The sequence below is a fragment of the Alosa pseudoharengus genome, unplaced genomic scaffold (assembly GCF_046254945.1).
Source record: "Alosa pseudoharengus isolate Yale_2024_CS ecotype anadromous, Long Island Sound unplaced genomic scaffold, YU_APseudo_1.1 YU_APseudo_1.1_scf_8, whole genome shotgun sequence".
Lineage (NCBI taxonomy): Eukaryota > Metazoa > Chordata > Actinopteri > Clupeiformes > Clupeidae > Alosa > Alosa pseudoharengus.
The window spans coordinates 23,260,220-23,277,643 of NW_027468870.1; the positions used below are offsets into that span (position 1 = coordinate 23,260,220).

Genomic DNA, 17,424 nt, shown 5'->3' on the forward strand with positions numbered 1-17,424 from the left:
GGGGGCATCAGCAACACCTATAGCCATCCCATCCTTGCAAATGTAGGGTAGGCTATGTTTTTGTTTAGCAATAACTGTATCACCAAGGAGAGAGACAGGGCTAGGGGGCCTTTTTTTTACACTCCAGAACAGTAGGTGGCAATGTGTCACTTGGCAGGATGAAGCCCACTACTACCGAAGCACTGTCAGAGACTCATGTTTAGAAATTTTTAAGCTATTTGGCGTAGGCACACACAACTGTAAGTACACAAGAATGGCTACATTTTTCGGCGAAGTATTGTCAGTACACTCGAGGGCAGTAGAAGAGGACGACCGGGAGGATGAGGAAAGCGAAAACGAGGAAGATGTAGAAATCCGGAGAGAGTTAGAGGAGAAGAGGTAACGTTAATGCAACCTTAGTCTTTCTCTTTCTGCCTAAGTTTTAAAGCTAGGCAACTCGGCCACCGTGTGTCTAAAGAAATAAGGGATTACACGTTACCGACTCTAGTCCACAAACTAGTGTAGCTAGTTTGCCTTAACGATTTTCATTATCCGTACCAAACCGAAAGTAACTCCTCAGCGCACATTTCGAACGCACGTGAATGCGTTCCAGAAGCATTTTATTTTTGTAAAGAAAAATAGTGCTTGAAAAAGATCTAGGCTACACCAAGACATCAACGAATAATGAAATAAAGTGACAGTAATTAGAGAAAGACCCACCGGGGCTGTAGGCTAATGTTTAAAATAAATTGCCCACCTGCATGCACACATTTTGTGTCTAATCTTTTCATCCACAACAGGGCTAAGCTGGCGAGCCATAGGCCTAGCCTGTTGTAGCCAGACTCGAATTTGAGTCTGGTAACACATCATTTGGATTTGGTTATGGTATGTGGGGCTTGTTTCAACCAATTATGGGGGGAAATGCTGGGGCCTGCAGGCAATAGATGTTTGTTCGGCATCTAGTCATAATCACGGTTACCGCCCCCAAATTGCTGAATAAAAACCCTACACGTTCCATTCGATTGAATGTAACCTAATGGAGATGCACCTGCGTTAGTACAGAAAACATCTTTACTAGATTAAATCTTTAAGCAATTAAACATCAATAAACGGCTCAAGAAAAGTTTGGACTGAGAGTTCTCTGTGTGTCAGCAGGGTTAAGGATAACATTACGTTCCCAAGTTTTGGCTATTCCAGTTACACTGCCAGCTAATTTATTCTCACATGAATGTACATTAGAATGTCCATTTGAATAGCTTTAACAAGTAATGTATACTAGTTGGTTACTGACAATATAAAGTTAGCTATTTAGCAAGCTAATGAAGCTATCATCGGGAAATTGAGGGTGAATTAGGTTGGTAGTATTTGCATATTGGACAGTTGAATGCAGACAGACTAGCACCTGGATTCTTCTTTGAGATGTTGCTGGTATCAAATTCAAAATGTGCTTATATTTTCCATTAAATAGTCAAATTTGTCATTTTAAACATTGAATGTTTTCTCTGTCCTTTTTGAAGCTAAATAGGTTTACGAGATTCACAGATCACATTCTGTTTTTAATTTGCATTTTGCACATAACAACTTTTTCAGATATGGAGTTGTACTAGTGTTACACGGTGCACCAACACCCTGAAATGAAAAAAGTCACGATACTTAATTTAATTAGTACCGATACTTTAAAGAATAACAGTGTTGTTTTGCAGTAAGATACGTATTTCATGTCAGTGTGCGCAAAGCATAGCCTGTCTTTTCTCCTCACACACACACACACACACACACACACACACACACATACACACACGCACACAGATTTCAACCTGTAGCTGTTTTGTGATTAAGTACAGTGAGACATGGCTGCTAGTTTAGGTGATGTTGTGGCTGCACAGCAACAAATAGTAGTAGGCTGATTTGCTGACCTGCTTGCACCTCTCAAGTTTGTGTTGCTAACCTATCTAGGCTATGGAATTTAGTTCATTTAGGCCTACTGTTGGGTTTTATGACATTTCAGAAGTAGGCTATGCAGCATATTGGCAAACTTTTTGTTTTCCAAGTAATTTCAGTGGAACTATAATTGGGTAATTGTAATTTGATTTATCTTTACACAATCAAAACAACACAACTGCACTTATATTGATATTACCTGAAATACACAATCAAATAACATGACTTGCGTGAAGCGTTTGTAAGACACCACCAAGAGTAATGGGTGGAGATGGACAAAGCACCGTGTAAAGAATGCATTGCAAATATGATGAAATTTTATGTACCGTATTTTCCGGACTATAAGTCGCACTTTTTTTCATAGTTTGGCTGGCCCTGCGACTTATAGTCAGGTGCGACTTATATGAAAAAAATATATAATTGAATTTTTTTTTTAAATGTTAATTCATATTAACTGACATGAACCCTACATGAATCATACTGTCTAGCGCAAGAGAGCGCTCTCAAATGCACAAGTTCTGTGCACTTTCAGTCAAAAATTAGTGGTAGCACTATGCCTGAAGCACATGTGCACCTAAATCATCAAATTATGGCCGGGATTCTATTTATAGCCGGGCCTCAGATTCGGACAAATAAAGGCCAGTAATAATTTTGTTTTAATTTAACTCATAAAAGAGCTCTTCTTAATATTTTATATTGTTGGTTGGTTTAATATTGTTGCCAATGAAAAGTCATTGTCTTACACCACGAGTCTCCAACACGTTGCTCTCAAGCTACCAGTTGCATGCTGCCCCCTTCTGAGCTTGCCAGAGGCCGAAGAAGTAACCTACATTTAAACACAATTGTTGCTGCCAGGCATCAGCCTACGAATTTTATAAAAAAGTAAATCATGCAGAATTAAAAAAATAACAAAATGTAGGCTATTGTAGACCTCTTTGGCTATACGGAATAAGGTTTCCATTTTAACACAACACATGTCCCATGAATAAATGAAAGCGGATGCCTTATCTCGCAATAAGCGGATGGAAATCCCGACACTTCATACATGAACCGTCAAATACCCCACAGATTTCAGTGGTCATCAGTCCCGATATTTAGCAATATCAAACAGTACAAGCCATGCCCCAAATAAAGGTGCTATGCTTTGCGCAGCCTAAATAAAAGACTCCCGCCATAAGGATTTGAGGATTTACGATAGTGTGTCTCACCTGTAATCTAGACATGCATGAAAACATTTGAAAACAAAACTCACTGCCATGTAGGCTAATATTTGATCACTGTTTTGCTACTAATTATATTTCACATAATGAATACACACACTAGAAAGTGAAAGTAGGCCTACTATGCTCTCCGTGTCTGTATCTGTCTGTTCACGTCCGCAATCGATTATAACGTTCCTCAAATGGAGAACGCATCGATGTTCTCTCGTGTTAGGCTGTCATGCTTTTGTGTTCGCAAAATTCCTGACGGTTCCTGTCGATCGCGGTTGATGTAGAAGCACCTAGGCTATAATTTGACTTAAGCGGTGAGGGAGAGGGAGAGGGAGAGGCACCCGCAAAGTGGCGCGCGCATGTGTGCATGGGGTTCAATTGAAGTCAGAGTTGGTCCGTCCAGTCAATAGTCACGCTTTCAGGGCTCCATTATTGGATTAACGTTATCAGACAGCGTTGTAACATATGTGGGAATTTCTCTCATTATGATGGAGTTGTGGGACTTTTATTATTATGCTCAATACTTAATAACTTATGCGCAATACCCGCAATCCCGCGCTGAAATTTAGGCCCTGGTTTTAAATGCGCATATTTATTTGGCCTCTATGTGTCCAGTTACATCTGTCTATTTTTGGTCTTGGATTTTGTGAAATACATTTCTAAATATCAACTGCTTGCTGCAGCTTTGGTCTGCACGTCCTATTAAAACCGGTCTGTGCACGTCTTCTTAAAACCGCATCTTTTTCTCTCTCGTGGGCATTTAATCTGCTGCCGGCTTGTCACTCCACATCGCCCAAAATGCTTGATTGCATTGCATTCTCTACATTTTTAGCTAAATATTCATGTACCACATCAACATTTTTGTTCAGTGAATCTTTTGTAAATTGCTTTACAATTACTGTCGGGCCTATAGGCCGATCGCCTGGTTTGCGCTTTGGTCACGTCCTTTTAAAACCGTCTATTTCTCTCTCGTGAGCATTTAATCTGCTGCCAGCTTGTGACTCCACATTGCCCAAAATGCTTGATTGCATTTCATTCTCCACATTTTTAGCTAAATTTTCATGTACTATAAGTTTGTTTGTTAAGTGAATCTTTTGTAAATTGCTTTACAATTACCTTCGGGCCTATAGGTCTATGCTTGGCTTGCTTCGGTCACGTCCTTTTAAAACCATCTTTTTCTCTCTCATGAACATTTAATCTGCTGCCAGCTTGTGACTCCACATTGCACAAAATGCTTGATTGCATTGTATTTTCCACATTTTAGCAAAATGTTGGTGTACCACATGGCATTTTCTTTCAGTGAATCTTTTGCTTTACAAGCAACCTTCCGGCCCTCCTCTTGGCTGCCTTCACTCCTTTATCTTCATTAACATTATTCTTTTTGGCCTCAATAGTCCAGTTACATAGTCTCTGTTTTTGGTTTTGGATTTTGTGAAATACATTTCTAAATAAATGCGACTTATAGTCCAGTGCGACTTATATATGTTTTTTTCCTGTTCATGAGGCATTTTTTGACTAATGCGACTTATACTCCAGAGCGACTTAGTCCGGAAAATACGGTATATCCAATATTGATTTTCTTGCAACCGCCACAGCACCTAGATGCTAATATCATTGAAAAGCTCCAGTTCTGCTCTTTCATGTGATATCTGTGTGATAAGTACTCCGTGAGCAATTCAACAGAGAATAATGGGTGTAAATTTGGATGCCTAATCATTACTATAATTTAGGGGAGCTTTTGATCTTAATCTTATGGTATAGTCAAGCAATGACATTTGGTATAATAATGCATGGAATAATGTTCAAATGATGTGTCAGACTGAAGATGGGCCTATCTTTAGCATTCCCGTCCCCTTCAATCTAGTGCTGGGCGGTATGACCCAAAATGTATATCACGGTATTTTTCAAAATTCTTACGGTTTCACTGTATATGACGGAATTTTTTTTTTCATGCATAATCAGATGTTCACACCATTTTCTACAGGTTGAGAGAGGAATTGCTACATTGACTAAGGATGCTCTATTTTACTGTCATGATGTAGAATAACTCCAACATGCAGTTTTGCATGGCCCCACAAAATGATGCTGTTTACAAAGAGCCACAGTTTTACTGTGCAAATTTCACAAACATCTTGTATAAAACCAATACAAAAAGTAGTGCAACTTGCAATAATTATACTTTTTTGAAAATTATACAATTTAAAATAAAACCTCTTTGCTAATTTGCTTACTCTGCCTTTCATAAACATGCCTTATTGTTATTGTGTGGTTTACATGACGTTAGTGGTAGGCTAACGTTAACTTCATGTGGATGTGGATGTCTTGTTAGCCTGTCATGAGCTTCGGTTCGGTTCTCTAGGCAAAACATTAACAAAAAAGTTTGTTTTGGTAGCCAGCTAGTATTGCTCAGTTCATGTCTATAACATGCTTTACTTGCTACCTGGATAATTTAAGCAAATATTCTTAAGGTGAGATGAATGATAAGATTAAGATCATTAAACTTCACTGTGTTCGGTGGGTTGCTAACTAACGACATCACCTACTAGCCAGCTAGTTACAGCTGTTGAACAATCTCAATAGAATTTTCGTGACGGTAAATCCCTTTCAATGCAGTATTCCTTAACGTTTTTCCTTAACTAAAGAAACAATTTAAGGTATTCTGTGCAACACCTAAGGAGAAATTGAGCCTTAAGGGTCATACTTCAGGGGAAAAACTGAAGTTTTGTGAAGGTGTTTTGTGTTTACCCTCACTATGCCTGGCAGTGGCACCATGCCTGCGTGTGAAAAAGGTCCCCGTCTGAAACACTGTCGCGCGGCACAGCATTCCAAACGTGCAATCAAATACACCGATATGCCGGTATATTAAACATTCATATCATATGACGATCATATAACAAAAAGATACACCGGTATACGGTGTGAACCGGTATACCGCCCAGCACCAAGGGTGCGGGAAGGGGGGTGCTGAGGGTGCTGCAGCACCCCCTGCTGGCAGGAGATAGATTTTTAAAATCTGTTATATAGCCTATATTTTTAAATAATTACTAATTCGCTGTCTGTCATTATTTATATTTGAGTATGTGAAATGATGAGGCAAAAAAGGGTTATGGATTGGTTGGAATATAGGCTACTAAAAATTAACAGTTATAGAAATCAACGTGAACGTGAGTTAGTTACTGTAAGAACCGTAGCGTGGTTTCAGCTATGTGATAGCCAGAGAATGTCTAATCTGTAAACGGGCTCTGGTGATAGCGATCAAGTGTGTAGGCCTACGATTGATATAGGCCTACATATTCTATGCGATTTACACGTTAAAAAAAAGCATGGATAAGCTGAAAGAAACTTTAATTGTGTTGTACAGTTTTGCAAAATTAATAAATTATAGCTAGTGAAATCATTTCACTAGTCGCAGATAGAAATTATTAGGACACATTCTTGCTGTGGATACGACACACTTTAGGCTATTCAGGAATTATTGGCTAATGATGTCAAGTGCGCTTCTGTGGGGTTAGGGTGGGTGCAGTGGAGTCGGAGTGCTGTCGCGGAACATTGGAATTTGTGGCTGCCCAGGACGTAGATAGATAGATAGATATACTTTATTGATCCCTAAAACTTCTCTCTATCACCCGCACACCGCACTAAAATGATGTATTTAGCAGTCAAAATCTGAAACATGTCCAGGAGGGGAGAAATCGTCGGACATCCATTATTTTTGTTATTCAGCACCCCTGGTCAAAAATAGGTTCACGCCTGCCCAGCACTACTTCAATCTATGTCAAAATGGTGTGATTAGCAACCAGAATCCCCCCCGGACCTCCGTGTTATTATTTTTTTTATAACTGAAGACTGATCCTTATTTTTTTTTAAATGCTTCAAGTGTAAGTAATTAGTCAAAGAGGCATTGTGTGTAAATGTAGGTTAATAAAGATATTACTCAGTTTATTTATTATAATGCAATAAAAGGGAAACATTTAACGAAATCATGATGAAAGGCACCTTTGCCATTTTTTGATTACCCACATTATTTATTGGTTGTAGTAGTGTATGGCACATTGAAGCCATTTGTTTACAGAGACAAAATTGTGCAAAAACATTTCATATAGGTGCTTGCTTGCTTTGTGGATTGTTCCTCGGCTGCTCATCACACCTGTAATGTCCTTCATCAGCTTGCTTGTGAATTCTTATTAGTGTTTTTTTTAAGTGAACGACAACGTCATTTTCTTGCAGAAAGGTCCATCTGAAATGGTGTCCAGAGGTATCTCAAGCAGTTGAGGCTTGCACTGATAAGACACTTCTCTGCTCCCATCTTATCATAGCTGTGGGAACCAATGCTACTGGTGAGTACAGTAAAAGCATGATATTTGATTTAATAGTCTGTGACTTTCCTTTGTCAATCTCACATTACTCCTGTCTCTACGTAGGCTTTGTATCAGCATTTATTTTAAACTCTGCAAGCTGGAACAGAGTTGGCTGGCTGTCTCTATGGAATGAGAGAAACAGGGGATCGAGTCTCGTGAATAGCCCTCCTGCCCCAGGAGAGCCAAGCTGTATGATATACCAGCAGAAGGAAGGTGGCTCTGTGAGTAGACTGTGGTTATTTGCTTTGTGAATTGTAGTTTTGTGTGAACGAGGGGTGTCTCTTCCAAATAGTGCTGGAAGAGACATAAAATTCAAACTTAAAATGTATCTTAATGGCAACTTGAACTGTCAATGTTAAACAAGGCAGAATATTGCCGGATCTGCATTTTGCATCACAAGATAGTCATAGTTATTGGTGCGACAGTGGCTCAGAAGGTACAGGAGTCGTCCAGCAACTGGAAGGTTGTTGATTCGAGCTCAACTCCCCCTCCCGAAGTGTCCTTGAGCAAGACACTTAACCCCAGTGCTCCCGATGAGCAGGCTGGCGCCTTGCAAGATGTGTGAGTGTGTGTGTGTGTGAATAGGTGAATGTGAGGCATGACAATGTAAAGCGCTTTGGGTGCTTGCAGGAGTTGAAAAAAGCGCTATATAAATGCAGTCCAGTCCATAGTTGTGGAGAACTCCCACTGGAAAACAGATTAAAGAAATCTTTATAAGACTTGGCAGAGAGGGGATGTTGCCTTTCATTTCAGGCATGTGGGCATTTCTGTGTTCCACTGAGAATAGGTGGGGCTTATGCAGTGGAAATAAAAGTAGCATATTTTGTGCATGCGCATTGTGGAAATTCTAGTAATCATTGCTTCATCATGAATCACATCAAAATAATCAATAAGACTAGCCCTTTTCAACGATGCTACTTGCTAGTCTATGTAATGACCTACAAGCAGGCCCATAGTTACAAACGAGATCTTATGTTGAAGTCGTTGAGAAGTTGAAGTTGCAAACAAATGCTTGTTTTGGTTTTGTTCAGGGTGTAACATCTTGTAGTGTGGTTGCTGAATTCCCACCAACTGAATACTACTCCATTTCCAAGAGTGGGGGAGAAATGCAACGGCTGCCTAGTGCCACAATAACGTAAAAGGCTCTCTAGATGCAGTGATTGGGGTTGTCCTTTGTTCAAGCTACAGTAGAATCATGGAGACTGAAACTGTGGAGGGGTACCCTGTCCCTATGTAGATGTAAAGGGCTCACTATAGGCTAATGGAACCACATGTACTTTTTAATGCTATATTCAGTTTCTGCTATTGGCCTTATCTCTGAAGTAACAGGCGGGTTCTTTGTTGCTTAAGTGGATAAACGGCCTGAAGCTTTGAGAAGTTTACATGAGTTTTACAAAGTATTGTGGACATATTGTTGTATTTGACTCAACTCAAACTCTATCTGAATATAACGCAGTAGGCCTTATTGCAGTCTATTCATTTGAAATATTAGTTGTATGTGGAACTGCCTGTATTGTAAAGTAATTTGGTTTTGAAATGACATGGCATAATGACAAGTCATTTAATATCTGCAGCTATCTCATTCCCCATCTCATTAATCCTGTTTCAATTACTCAGTCATTACCGTGTAGACATGAAAGAGCAGACATTATGATGCACAATGACACTAGTAACTTGCTTGTGTGGCAGTTAGCAAAGCAGAAGTAGAAGTCATGTTGAAATCACAAGAAGGGTCACCGATGTTTTCACAACATAAATGTTTATGTGTTAAATGTGCTTTATATGCTCTTGCTATTTTGATTATACAGCACTGTCGTTGTTATGTGTATTATAAGACATTATAAGAGTCCTAGAATGAGAGGTCCTAGACCTAGAGTGTCTGACTAGCTCCTAATGAGGATCCTTAACCAATTCTTGTCATGGACTGCTTTATTATACATACAGTACATAGGCATGTATTGATATTTTATTAACTTCAAAGTACAAATTACATGTCTCAATTTTCTGCAGGTACTAATCTGTCAGTGCACATGCTACGTTGCAGAAGATCAGCTGTTTCAATGGACCGAAAAGGTGACTCTCAGAATTTGTGTTTCAGTGATATATTTGTAATGACCAGTGTACTTACAGTGCCTTTTACAGATCAGTGTTAAAAATCAGTAAAAAGAAGTATACAAAATTATCTGTTAGAATTAAGGGGGCTTTCACACCTACCTCGTTTGGTCCGGACCTCGGACTTTTCAGTTTGGTCCGAACCAAAATTGTAGGTGAGAAAGGTTAGTTGCATTCGCTTAACTTTTTACCTGTGGATTCAGTTCTGCCAAAGGCCCTTTTATCCTCTCTGGTAGCCTACAGTGCTGTGTGAGTGAGAGGGGGAGTTGCTACAGTAGTGCGGCGAAAGCCAATGTGTGCTTCTTTTACCGATATATTTAACAATATCCTGCATGTCTAATATGTATAGTGCATACATATGACTTTCGTCTTGTATTATTTCTCTCAGGTGTTTGCATGTCTTCAGAAGAGAGGGCTTACTGTTACAGTACTGTCAGATGCACCCATTGCAGAATACAAAACATCAGACTACCACCATGGGAGTGACATTCCATTTCTTCGTGCTCTGAAGACCAGTGCATATAAAGAAGTTGTAAATTGTCCCTTTCTGGAACAACCAAATATCGTCACTGGACTACCTGCAGCAGGTAACTTTGCACAAATGCCTGTTGGTAGGAATGTGTTACACACAGTATACACTGGTTGGACAGCTGGATAATGCATGTATTGGACCATGGAAACAGTATAAGTGCTTCTATAGAGAATGTATTTACACACAATGGTATTTAAGCTCAGTTTCAAGAAATGAGAAAAGGTCATGCCAAAACTGATTTGATAAACTCTAATGAATTTGAAGTCGTTATTTGAAGGTAATAGAACTATGTTGCTGTATGTATGTAGTATGTGTTGCATCAAGGTGTTTAGGTGACATAGTATTAAGTGAATAGATGTAGAAGGTATCCCTCCTAAGGAGAAGATGATCCATACCTCTGCCACGTCTAGGTGTGGAAACATGTTTAATACATGTTCAAAACCTTTGCTAACCCCACTCCCACTTAAATATATTCACAAGTCTTACACTATTTTGATGATATTGTCTTGTGTTCGCAGTGCTTTGCCATTGTCAAATTCATGGGATCCCAGCTGTATTGTACCAGAGCTACAGTGATGTGATAAGTGCCGACTCTGTCACAATGGAAACCTACAAGCTTGCTCTTACTTGGACTAAGAGTATAAAGGTAAAACCAGTTACATCATTTGGTGTAGTGTCATGAATCTCTTGCGTGGTTGTAATGCTGTGTTTTGCAATGTTACATAATGCAGGGAGAATTTGATACCTTGGTAACAGTATAGTAACATATAAATATTCCTTGTTTAAAATGTCACAGCATTCCTACTTAGTGTGTCTATGACACATTATTAATGTTGAATTTCTATTTTCTTTCTTTCATTGTTGTATCTGTACTTTTCGTTTAGTTGGAACCTCCAACCACAGACATCCTTCAGAAGTTCACAAGGGGCTGTGACGATGTCCATGGTAACCTGTATACATAAACGGTCTGTTTGTGTTGTCTGTATACTGTTTTGCAGAGTTTGACTATGATAAATATTTTTCTAATGCTAATAAGACTGTGTGAGAGTAAACTATTATTATTGCTATTAAACCTGTAAAGCTTTGTACTTCCACTAGAGGTTGTAGTAGGATGAAATATCTTGGACCACATGGTTATTATAGGGGCTTGCCTAACCTCACTTGGCATTTGACATATCCCAAAACAAATAAACTTAACATGTTTTTGAAAAGATGTATACATTGAGCAGTGTGTACATTGAACCTGATTGATTCCTCAGAAAAGCATGAATAACAATAAATTGAGAGTTTTTAATGCAGCTTGTTTTATACATTATTTTGTAATAACATAATATAATAAAAAACACACACACACACACACATAGGATAGGAAAACAAAGTGAAATGAAATCTCACCTGTTTCTCCCAAAAAACATTTGGAAAAATAAGGCGAGATGGTGGCTTTATAAGAAAAACAGAGTATTTTAAGATATTAAGTTGAACTTGGACTTCGGCTAAGGTCTCAAAACTCTTTTTTCTTCTCAGTTTATTCTAATTTAACCCTATTTCTCCTTAGGGTCCCTTAAGACAAACAGGTGAGATCTCAATAAAAGCTGATTTATTTCTCATGAAACAAGAAAATACATTTTCCTTTGGACAAAAAAAATAAGAAAACATTCTCGACTCGCCCCTCTGTGGGCGGTCGTTCTTACCTCAAGCACGGCTCTTCTACCAGAGCCCTGGGAGCTTGAGGGTTCTGCGCAGTATCTTAGCTGTTCCTAGTCCGACTGCCCTCTTCTGGATTGAGATCTCAGATCTTGTTCCTTGAATCTGCTGGGGTCACAACCCTAGATGTTCCAGTTGCCACTGTTGGGACCACTGTTGCCTTTACGTTCCACATCTTTTCTTGCTCTTCTTCAGCCCTTTGTATTTCTCAAGCTTCTTGTTTTCCTTCTGTCTGATGTTGTTGTCACTTGGTATTGTGACATCCATCACCACAGCCTTCTTTTGTCTGTCTGGCACTACTATGTCTGACAGAGGGTGTGCAACTGGCGAGCACACTGGAACCGCTGAAAGCAGTTTGAATGTAAGCATGTATGTTGTGTGCGTGTGATCATTCTGCATTTTGAGGGAGGGTGCGCAAGCCTGGCAGCAGCAGTTCCTGCTGAATTTGCACAGTTGTTGAAAGTAGCACTGAGGTGCCTTGTTTGTGAATTTGATGGCCTGGTAAGACCAAAATGATCATTATTGTTAAGAAATGTTTTTAATACCACAACCTGGTATATAATGTCTGGAGTAAAGATATGAAATATGAAACATATTCATAGGCTGACCATGTTAAGGGTTGGGTCTCTTTAATATATTACACTTAAAGGTACACTATGCAAGATTTTCACCTTACTATAACCTTTACAAAGCCAATTTAATGGTAAACTAACTTTTAAGAGGCAAATCGTTCACCTAGCACAGCATAGATGTAGCGAGTCGCTACCGAGAAAACCAGCCATGCAACTTCAAGAATGTCAGCCCAACAAATCTCACGAGAATCGAATGAATATCAAGAATTTATCTTTCATTATGTTTGTATCATATGTAAATGGTTACAAATAAGTTTAAATTGCATAGCCTACTTCATTTCCATAGATCCATTGAATTTTTCAGCTCTTTAATGTTCTAATAGGCCTAATTCCCTATTCCTAATTCATCTTAAATTCATTGATATTAACTTTAAATTAAACAATTTAAAACTTTAAATTTAACACTGCCTATCCCCCAGAAAACAAGCTGCACAGAACAGGGCAGACATGTCAAAACCATTAAAACAAAATGCATTATATGCATTTCTGGCAAAGAAACTATTTGGAATAGTTTAGTTCCAAAACACTATATCCACCATTTTAATGAATTTCCATAAAAAAAAAAACATTTTGTTTTCCAAGTAATTTCAGTAGAAATGTAATTGTGTATTGTTATTCGATTTATCTTTTACTCAATCACAATCATGACTTTTTAATGTTTTTAAAAACTGAGATATAGCGTTTGAAACCAAACTCTTTATATGATCTGGTGGTACAGACGTCATAAGAAAGAGATGGGTAAAGAGGGAGGCAGCCAGCAGGAAAGCATGGGGTCAAAAAGTCACTCTCCTCATAATGTCTAAATTCAATTGCCGCTACAGTTGAGGGAATCCCCTTTGTGTTGCAACCGTTCCAAAGATTGCTCATACACTCAAACTGTCTTCTTTAACTGTTAAATTATTATGTCTATTAAAAAGAAGCCTTTTGCTAGAAGCAAGATTTTCACAAATAGCTTGCCAACCCTAGTTTTTTAGCTCGCAGATATATCTAATCAGTTTTGAGAGCTCAGTTTCATATGTCTGGCTCATTATCAAAGATTTAACTGTAATTTTGGGTGTGTAGCCAAATTTAGTTTCAATTTACCCAAGCTGTCAGACACCTTGGAAACATGCTGTTTATACATGTATGATGATTCTATTGGCAACATCTTCTATGTTGACTCATGACATGTCACAATGAACAGAATGTCCTCTTCAGTATGTAATACTTCCTGAATTTCAACATCTTAGTACGTACCTCAGACATTTTGACAGAGGGGAAAAGTCCTATTGTATCATGGGATATCAAAGTCAGTGGAATACACAAGTATTATTGTACATAATTTGCTTAATGTGATGTAATGTAGGAATGTAGGGAATCAGGCACATTTTTACTTCTGCACAGCTTTTGATATTCATTCGTCAATTTATTCATTTTTAATAGAACGTAACACACATTGAAACATAAGGATGTAACAGTTCAAGCAGTGATTCTTGAGATTAGGGACAAAACAGGTTTACATTTTCTAAAAGAATATTTTGAAGATGTTCAAAAGCTATTAACACATCTTGTGACAAATGTCTAACCATGTTTTGGTTCAACCTCCCAATTTTTTTAATAAATTACATGTTTGCTGGACCCGCACTCGATTTTTGTCAACACCATCAGACACATAGAAATGTCTATAAAATGATTTTTTGAATAACTTTCCACAAATAGTTTGACTTATCAGTCTCTTGATTCTCTTAACAGTGCACACAGGTTTTGAAATTAATTATATCAGATTTATAAAGTCAGAAAAGTCAGGGCCAGATGTACTAACGCTTTTGCGCCCACTTCAGGCGTATTTGTTTCGCAACGTGCGTGTAAAATCATTGCGAGGTATGTACAAACAGGCCGCAATGATGTAAAAGCGCAAACTGCCTGTCGCGGGAGCTGAAAGTGGCAGATTGCGATTGTCATGTCATGCATATGCATTCATGGGAGGATCCAGGGGAAAGTGGGAGTTTAGCGTAAAAAGATGGGAGGGGAAGAGTAAAGAGCGCCTAATTATGTATTCCGCGGTATGTACAAAGACTGCTCCTGAAAGCGCACGTCTATTCTGCGCCTAAATACTTGCGCCTTGTAAAAGCAGGTGTTAATCCAAATTGAAGTTCAATGCTTCAATAAGAGAACCTTTCAAAGACAACAGAATCGCTATTTAGAGCACCAGTTTTGCAAGTCTTTGTATAGGCTACTATCAAAAGCAACATTAACTTTCGTTGGCCTTTTGAATGTCTTTCACTTTCACGTCATTCACTTAAACTTTCCTACTTGCTAGATTTGACCAATTTTCCATAGCCTACGTTCACAAGTAGTTTGAGTAGAACTACTGATCTTCATTATCTCCCTGCTCATTGACATCTTATCTATGGTATTATTTCATGATCGCTAAACGTTTGATTCTTTTTAATGTTGTCATCAGTTAACTTCATTCAACTGCGCTTGTAGGCTCTGCCATTCAGTGGTGGACGTTCGTAAATTGCGTTTATGGGCGGAGAGAGGCAGAGAAAGGCGCAGTTTACACCAAGGATTGAACGATTGATAAATACGACGGAAACTTGGGTCTGTCGGCGTTCGCAGTCTGCGGTTTGTCCATGGCGCTGATAACGTTACGTTCGCAAATGTACGTACATCTGGCCCTCAGTGTTTAATGTATACAGTTTTGGTTGTACAGGTTTTAAAGTTTTGTTTTTAACCTTCATAATGAACAGTGATATTTAGAAGCATAAAAATTACACATGAACTTTGGAAATGTATTGGTTTAATGGACAAATATCCTTAAGGGAACAGATCAGCTAGGTATTCTTTAAAAAAACAAAAAAAACAATGTAAAGTCCATCTGACGGAATTGATAAGGTATCAACGGAGGGACATTTTACATTCAAAATGACTATTGAACCCTCACAAATACCAAGAATAGGTAACAGACGACTCACATGTTCCTCTTCACCATCCATCCATTACCTTGGCAGATATACAGTGCCTATAAAAAGTATTCACCCCCTTGGATATTTCCCCCTTTACTGCTTTTATAAATGAAATCTTGATCAATTTAATTTGTCCCTTTTTACAATAATTTACAAAAAAAACCTTTTTAATGTCAAAGTGAAAGCAGATTTAAACAAATGTACAAAACACTGATGGTGTTGACATCTGACGGAGTTGCCAAAATGCTATATTTTCGTCTTATATCACATGTATTTTATACAAGAATCAGTATTTTAGCATATCTGTTGCTTGTGACTTCCATAATCTTCTTAATATTAAGCCTTAATTACAGAACATGTTTCACAAATGTTGTATTTTGCTCATTTCGGTGTTGACACATTATGGTTGTGACATGCCAGGTGTTAAAAGATGGATATTAAATACACGAGATTTGAAAAACTTACCAGAACTAAAAAAGGTATCGTGAAATGAGGAAGAACTAGGAAGTGCTAAAGGGGTCCTCTGTGTTTTAGCTGCCCACAATTATTCCTGATTTTTTTCATCATAAAAAAAAGTCTGACTGTGTTGACCAAACTCCGGACACAAATTCAACTGACACAAAAATTTAAAACGTATACAATTTCTAACTTTTGATACTGATGAAATTACTTACTTAAATATATACATTTTAATCATTATGATACATTTTGCATTACTTTTAGATATTTTTATGGTATGTGGAAATGAGGAAATCTGCTTCCGGACATGAGGTTTTCCAGGCACTGACTACATTCTATATCATTTAGACCAGTGGTTTTCAAAGTGGGGGCCGGGGCCGCGAGGGGGTGCCATGGGGGCCTCAGCAAGTTGGAAGGAAAAATAAAAGGAACAAATAAACACATTTGAAAATTTAAAATATACCTACTACTATGAGAGTTGTTATACAATGTCATTATAATATTGTGTCGCATATCTGGACATTATATTTTCCATGATAATGACTGTGAATAATAGTAGAGTGATAGCTCTCATATAGCAGAAAGCCCCAGATACAATTTTTACACACTGTATGCTCTATCGCAAAGTGCTTGTGGTTAAAATAATTATTAGGATTAGCTTAATGTATTTTTACATTTGCCGTAGTATTGTTGATGGGTTTAATAACACATCAAGGGGGTCCTTGGCCAGAACTTTATTTTCTGTTGAAGAGAGAACTAACTAACTATTTGTAGTTATCCTCAACTGAATTTCCAGTTGCCTACTGAGGACCGGTATGGCAAGGGTTGCTCAAAGCATTTGCATATACAACTTAAGGTCAGGCTGTAACCTCTGATGGCAGTGCAATAAAATCATGTTGTAGTGATCATCTGAAGGATTTTAATGAACCCAGGGGCAGGTTGCCATAGAAGCCAGACGTCATGTGCTAATATAGCACGCAAACAGTGAGGCAGAAAGACAGTGGTAAAAGTGGCTATAGTGGACGTTAAAACACTGAGTATGCTGTTCAGAGGTTTGAGCCATATAAATGAATAACTTTATTTCTGTTGTGTAATTGTTTTGCAGTGAAAAATGCACTAAAGGCTGAAAACATCTCTTACTCTGTAAAGATTAGTTTGTATAACCTGAAGGATTAACCACATGCCAGAGGCCAAATATACGGAGGTAGCCCTTATATGAAATTCCCAAGGTTTTGTTTGAGAATTTAAATTCTGTAAGTGTAATCCTGTCCTCAGATTGTTCCCCGTGTCAGATCAGATCTCAACACAATGTAGACACTCTGAGCTAAGTTTTCTCTCAAATTAATGAGTTGTGAAGATTTCAAACAGATGATTTTCAATCAAAATCTGATAATTTTATTGATTGCTAGTGTAATTAGGTGCTTATTTAACAAACATTTTAACTTTAAGATTTCATAAACAAATATTATGATTGTCATGGTTTTGACTGACTAAGAAATCCTGTTCTTAATTAGTCATGTCGTCCGATTAAGCCTACAGAAAATTCCC

The 17,424-nt window shown here is 38.2% G+C and overlaps 1 protein-coding gene across 1 annotated transcript; it reads left to right on the forward strand.

Moving 5' to 3' along the window:
* The first annotated feature begins 160 nt into the window (after positions 1 to 160).
* psmg1 (proteasome (prosome, macropain) assembly chaperone 1) lies at positions 161 to 11,431 on the forward strand. The gene is made up of 7 exons (XM_076274470.1): positions 161 to 378; positions 7,359 to 7,468; positions 7,553 to 7,710; positions 9,500 to 9,562; positions 9,990 to 10,188; positions 10,652 to 10,779; positions 11,018 to 11,431. The coding sequence occupies exons 1-7, from the start codon at positions 254 to 256 to the stop codon at positions 11,093 to 11,095; spliced, it is 861 nt and encodes a 286-aa protein (XP_076130585.1). The 5' UTR covers positions 161 to 253; the 3' UTR covers positions 11,096 to 11,431.
* The last annotated feature ends 5,993 nt before the right edge of the window (positions 11,432 to 17,424 follow it).